This window comes from Fusarium tjaetaba (assembly GCF_013396195.1).
Source record: "Fusarium tjaetaba strain NRRL 66243 chromosome Unknown NRRL66243_c0000452, whole genome shotgun sequence".
Classification (NCBI taxonomy): Eukaryota; Fungi; Ascomycota; class Sordariomycetes; order Hypocreales; family Nectriaceae; genus Fusarium; species Fusarium tjaetaba.
Genome location: NW_023501648.1, coordinates 1 through 6,349, shown reverse-complemented (window position 1 = coordinate 6,349; position 6,349 = coordinate 1). Strand labels below are relative to the sequence as shown.

Sequence of the window (6,349 nt, the reverse complement as noted above, 5' to 3'; positions counted from 1 at the left end):
CGTTAGAGATGAAATGTCGAGTGAATGTAACGCGATCTTCACTTATGCAAATGCAATTGTGGTTCAAGACGCAAACATATCGGGGATCTAGGTTAAGAATCAAGGCCTTATCGATGACAAGGATGACTGGCCCGGCATTTTACTTGGCAGCTCATGATGACCAGGATGAACGCGTCGCGACATGAAGTGAGGGGTGATTCCAATCTCAGCTGAAAGGCATTAACGTACCATTTATACATGACATAGTGGCTCAGCTGAGAAGGGATCTAGTGAAAAGCAAAGGTCAGTAGCCCATCATGACGGTTGAAGCCATCTCTATGAGACCCGTACCAAGTCTGACGTTCATGACCCAAACACTTTGACGTGAAAATTGATCTCCAGTTCCCGCATCGATTCTTCCAAAGGGATGAATCTGTTAACTATTGGAGACGGCGACGCCGGAAGATGACGTCTGAAACGAAGAAAAGAAGTCAAAGCAACCTTGTCAAGCTCAAATTCACGTCAGATGGATCCCTGTCTGCTTTACGCGTAGCTCATCTCCGGTATTAATGCTGCTCTTGGACTTCAACACCACAAGCGCAGCCTTGTGGTGCAAGTTCTCACCGAAAGGCAGTCGTGCACGTTCAGATGACTTTCTAAGTTCGTGTTTCTTCTTCATCTGCATTTGTCCAGGACGTCAATGTTGGATAAAAATATATATCGTGGCGTCTAAGTCGCGGGAAAATAAGATATGATATTAGGGTGTTTCAGGAGCCCGTGGGGAAAAAAGGACTGTCTCGGGATAAATGGTCAATACCAACGTAGCCTGAGGAGCACATGTAATATAATGTAATCATTGCTCGTAATAAGCCGCAACTGAGATTTCGCTGTGGTTGAAGTCATAAAATAAAATCGGTTGTTGGATCTGGGGAAATGAATGACAAGCGAGATTCGGCGCTGATCAAGTGTGCCCAACCCCCAGAGTCGTGGGCATCTACTGATACATATGCATGACATTCGGTTTAAGCAAGGTCAAGGAAGAATTCATGGGCTGATCCCCAGGGAAGATGCTACGAACAAGATGATGGCCTATCCTGGAATCGCAATACATTATCTCACGTTAAGGAGTAATAGTCTTAAGACTGTCTCTGTCAAAAAATTGTTATTAATCTGTACCAAAGTCCAAAGCCCTCTATACTCTTCTCCATTATCGCGTAGTTACAAACTCATAACCAATTGTTGCTGTAGGTGAGCCATCTCTGTAAGATAATCTGCTCGTCTGTATGTGTCTTGCTTGTGTGTTGAGCAGGTACCTAACTTAAAAAGCTCCGCTCCATAAAAAGAAAATACTGCTCCAACAAATCCCACGGCGTAGTAGTATAACTCCAAGAAGTATGGATAAAGTGTGCTCGTGATGAGACTAGTGATTATGATGTGTATGTATGCCGAAGCACCCAGGCAAGATGATGTCGAAGTTGATGAACCTTGAACCTGGACATCACATCTCGACAGCTGAATCGGGGTTACATTCTGTAAAGTAAGAGAATTGCAGAGCCAAGTTATGGGGAAAATTGAGTTGCTATTATTTGATTTGCTTCATAGTATCAGAATATCATTGCAGGCTTGAGAATGCAGCCATTTACACCCAGCTGGGTTCAACGAGCGGAGCAAAAGCTCAACCTTAGAAACCGGCTTCATGTATGTAACTGAGTACTCGAATCATAGCACAAGGTTTTGGCTACTTCCATCTTAACTTCTCGAAATAAGTGGAAACTTGACCTCGAGCTTCCTTTGTTCTACGTGGTGCGGGCTGAATACGAGGAACAAGACCATAAACGGGCCCAGGCGAGACGGACCGCGGGATGAGCTGTTGAAGCTGGAGAAGAAGACGGTGTTGAGCAAGCTGATTATCAAGTAACTTATGGTTGGTACCTTACTTGCCCTTGATGTATGCAGGGAACCAGAGGGAGGGTTTGAGTTGATGCGCCCAAGATAATAATCCTGATACGTACACAAGTGCATGGAAACGGCTCAACATTATCCGTCGGTTGCACCCATGTAATGCAGTTAGTTGGATTGGGATCTTGGACTGTCATCCATCCATAGGTGCACTATCATCGACGGCCTGACCGACAACTTGCTCAATGCTCACAACACCGTGACGCAGGTTGCCGTATCTCGATGTCATCAAGAAGAAGAAAAGCCAAAGCTGAGACCACCCACCTTCAGAGAACAACCCCCTCGCAAAGCCCACTTGTAAGATTACTGGTCAATGCCTCGCATCACATACCGGGCATTTTGTCCTTGCCTCGCAAGCATGTACTGTGCTGTAAAGACCTCCCTGATTAAGCTGATGTTCCTGTCAGCATGCGATACACGATATTGAGTTGATGTCCGTAATGACCGACTTTGAGATTATTGGCTTCAGGCACCAAATTCAATTCCCAGGTACGCGACGTCAGACGTACAGGGACCAGAGAGAGGGTCTCGGCTGGGCAGAACTTAGGTCGGACTAGCTTCAGACGCCTCGAAACAAGGGCCAAGGGTCAAGGGCACGAGAAAGGTCAAGAGACTTGATGGTGCGAGCACTAGCCGACGGCTTTCGGTTGAAGCATGATATCCAATCTCGAGAAAACAAGAGACATGAGAATGAGGGAAGGGAGAGTTGGTAGAGGAACAAGAGGCTTGTTTTCGTTTTGTTTTGTTTTGTTGGGCCAGGTAATGAATGGCTCGTCACCGTCATTCAATACCTTGATGTCACAAATGAGCTATAATCTATTGAACCGAAGGTCTAAATACTTGCCATTTTAAAGTTGATGGTCGTTGTAACTCTGTAAGTTCTCAGTTGCGGGATATTATTCTCTTGACCGGCTGATAGCGCCAATGTCGGGAATTAACTACTTACCTAGGTGCTGTAATGAGATCAAGAGCATCCGTCGGATGAGACACGAAATGGAAATACATAGATAGATGCAGCTGGAGTTGAAAGATGGAACACAAAACTGTATCCCGTACCGTACCTGCAGGAACGACAGCGCTATATTCAGGGGTACTGCAGTGGTACTCTGTGCTGCGCTCGATTCAGGCGCTACGTACCCTCATAATGGATCTTGATGCGTTCGAACCCATGCAAAGTCCCCCTTCCAGCCAAGGTTCTTTTTTCCCCTCGACTCCTTGCATTGGATCATATACAAGGTCAGGCAGGGCATGGATGATGGATGGGCGGGCATCTTGAGACTTGACAGATTCGACTGAAAAGTCTCACAAGATTCAATGCTCTAACACTTTTTCAGTTGAGAGGGCGCCCTATTTAGTCTAATTAATGGGTCGGGTCAGTGTTGTTATTGTTAGGTAGTGTTTACTTACTGGAGACGTTGAATTGACTGACTGTTTTTCCCTCTCCATTGGAAGATCCATGATTCGAGGGTCCCACACCTGCAGCCCAACCCAAGGTACAGTACCTGAGTACCTACTGGTACTTCTACCCTGGTCTCATAGTCTCTTAGAACGTCTCATCTCGTCCTGGCGCCCGAGTCTTTGAGTCTTGAGAGTCCCATCTGGGAAATTGATGAATGGCTGCCCTTCTCTCGGACCAGGGTGTTATACATCAGAATCGTCTGTTTATCCCGCATGAAATTAAGTACCTCAAACCTCTTTAGATCCGATTGACGCTTGTTTCTGCTTCCCTCCCGTCCACTAAATTTACTGGCTTACAAGGGGCATGTGGCTGCAAAGTTCCCCTTCAGACTGACTCCATCCCTCCACCTCCAAGTTCCAACCTCTCCGTCTGACTCTGATAGCGCGAGAGGCCCCGACTCAAGACACGGACCTCGCACCATTTTGCTAAACTCACCTAACGTTAGGGACCTGGCTTGTTTGGTTTGGTTTGGTGGTTGGCAGTTGTTCTGTTACCACATCCGCCGTTTAATTGAACCTCGTTCCCGATTGACTCTTTCCCTTCTTCCTCGCTCACCTGTTTCTGGCTGGCGACTTGATATTTCACGTCTCGTTCGACGTTGCGCGTCGCTACTATCGCATAGCATAGCATCGCCTTGCGTTGCGCGTTAGGTCGAACCGACGATCTCAACTCTCTTTTGCGCTCCATCGCGCGCCCCAACCTCCAGTCCAGTCAAGTTCCGTCTCGTCAAGCCCAATTGGATCCAGTCCTATCAAAAAAAGGGAGTTAATTAGCACCTGCAGGATCCAAGGCCCAAGACCAAGGCGCAGCGAAACACAGGGCATCAACACAACAACAAAAGAACAACCCATACCTGGATTCAGTTCAGTGCCATTCGCAGCCCAGCCTTGTTCGGCTGCCAACGCATCCAGCGTCGGCCGTCCTCCAATCCTGATCCGCCCTTCGCGGCCGTTTAGCTGCACCTCAGACCGCAGAACTCAGCTTTGTATTGGATCAGTCCCGTTCGCCCCGAAAATATAATCAGAAGCCAAAACAAGCGAGCAAGAAGCAAGCAGACGCAGCAGCAGAAGCAAGAAAGCGGATACGACCGATATCGAGTAATTCGCAATTCGTCGCGCGCGCACCATGAGATAGTCGAGACACGCACGAACTCAACTCTACTTGCTCTTCCCAACTCTTGCTCAAAATCACTTTTAGTACTCGTTCCTTGATTTGGAAACGGCTTCCTCCGTCTTCGTCGCTTACAACTGCTTCTCTAGCGCCGCGTGCATATTATCCCCGGTTCAGCGCTTCCCTAGACCGGGCTGTCTGAAACTGCCAGGTATTTCGACCTGCATATTCGCGTCCGCCGCCTGGCTTTTTTTTTCCCCTGAGCGCCACTGCCAGAAAACCTCAACTCTCGCGCACACCGTTGTATTGTGTGCTTTAAAACGCTCTGCCAAACGGTTCGATCCGTCAAATTTATTTTACGCGTCTGGGCGTGGAAGATGTCGTCGGCTGCCTTACAGACGGCCCCCCATCAACACACCGCTCTGGCCTCGTCCCCCTTGAGCACACCGTCGTCCCGCCAGTACAGGCCCTCGCACTCATCCCCTAACGGTAACGGCCAGGCGTACAATGCCCAGCAGATCTCGACCGCTTCTTCATCCTCGCGACGACCTCCTTCTCGAAAAACGAACGACAGCGCTCCCTCACCTTCTTACCATCTAGCTCCCGGCTTCGGTTCACCCGTCACCGCCTCAGCGCCTGACGACCAGGAACCTTCAGCCTCTGCCTCCGACTGGCAAGGCAACATGCCTCCCGTCGCTCCCCCAAGGACCTCGTCCAACCACCAAAGCGGTAGTTCGCGGAGGTCTCAGTATTCTAACGAAAAGTCGACCAACTCTCCCCGTCGAAACGAATCCACTCGAACTGGTTCGCGTGGTGATTCAGCAGCTGTCGAGAACGGTCACCGAAGCAGCAAGGCTGACACTGCTGCCCGAGCCAGTAGCCGAGACGGCAGGGCCGCAACCACTTCCATGCCAGTTCGATCCGCACATAGCACGCCCTCGAAACCCGTCCACGATGCCACTGACAGCTTGACAAAAGCAATTGCAGCTGCTCAAGATACCATCGACCGGGATCGCAATCATGCTGCAGCTCAGCACAATAACGTCGAGGATGCCGCAGCGCCGCCTCCTGTCGTCGCGACGGGTGATCACCATGAGGAACGACGGGGACAGCGAAGCCGACACGATCATAGTCGAAGCTACAAGGGCAATACCAAGTTCGGCGACTTTATTCTGGGTAACACCATCGGTGAGGGTGAATTTGGCAAAGTGAAGCTGGGCTGGAAACAGGACAGTAGCGTCCAGGTAAGCTAGCAATTAATTTTATTGGAGATGCTCGACTCACCATATCACAGGTTGCTATCAAGCTCATCAAGAGAGACAGTGTGGGTAGCAACCCCTCTCGTTTCGCCAAGATTTACCGCGAAGTTGCCATCCTTCGCGGAGTCCAACATCCTAATATTGTGCGTCTAATCGACAAGGTCGAGACAGACCGACACATTGGTATCATCCTCGAGTACGCGTCGGGTGGTGAACTTTTTGACTACATCCTGAACCACCGTTATCTCAAGGACAACGCAGCTCGTCGCTTGTTTGCCCAGCTCGTGTCTGGTGTTGGATATCTCCATAAGAAGGGAATCGTGCATCGGGATCTGAAACTGGAAAATCTGCTTCTCGATCGAAACCGCAACATTATCATTACCGATTTCGGCTTCGCCAACACCTTTGACCCCAATGAAGAATTGAGTAAGGAGGAAGAGCTTAATCTCACAGATAAGGAATTTGTGAAGCGAATGGGCTTAGACCGGGTCAAGATGAACGGATCCAGGAAGGGTGACCTCATGCAGACAAGTTGTGGTAGTCCTTGTTATGCTGCACCTGAACTGGTTGTTAGTGACTCTCT

At 49.2% G+C, this 6,349-nt stretch overlaps 1 protein-coding gene across 1 annotated transcript; it reads left to right on the top strand.

Annotated features, from left to right (window-relative positions):
- Positions 1-4,884: 4,884 nt before the first annotated feature.
- On the top strand, positions 4,885-6,349 carry FTJAE_13671 (CAMK CAMKL KIN4 kinase; the record flags this gene model as incomplete). The annotated part of the gene is made up of 2 exons (XM_037346839.1): positions 4,885-5,751; positions 5,802-6,335. Coding segments are annotated over 2 exons (1,401 nt in total), but the record flags the coding sequence as incomplete, so codon positions are not given.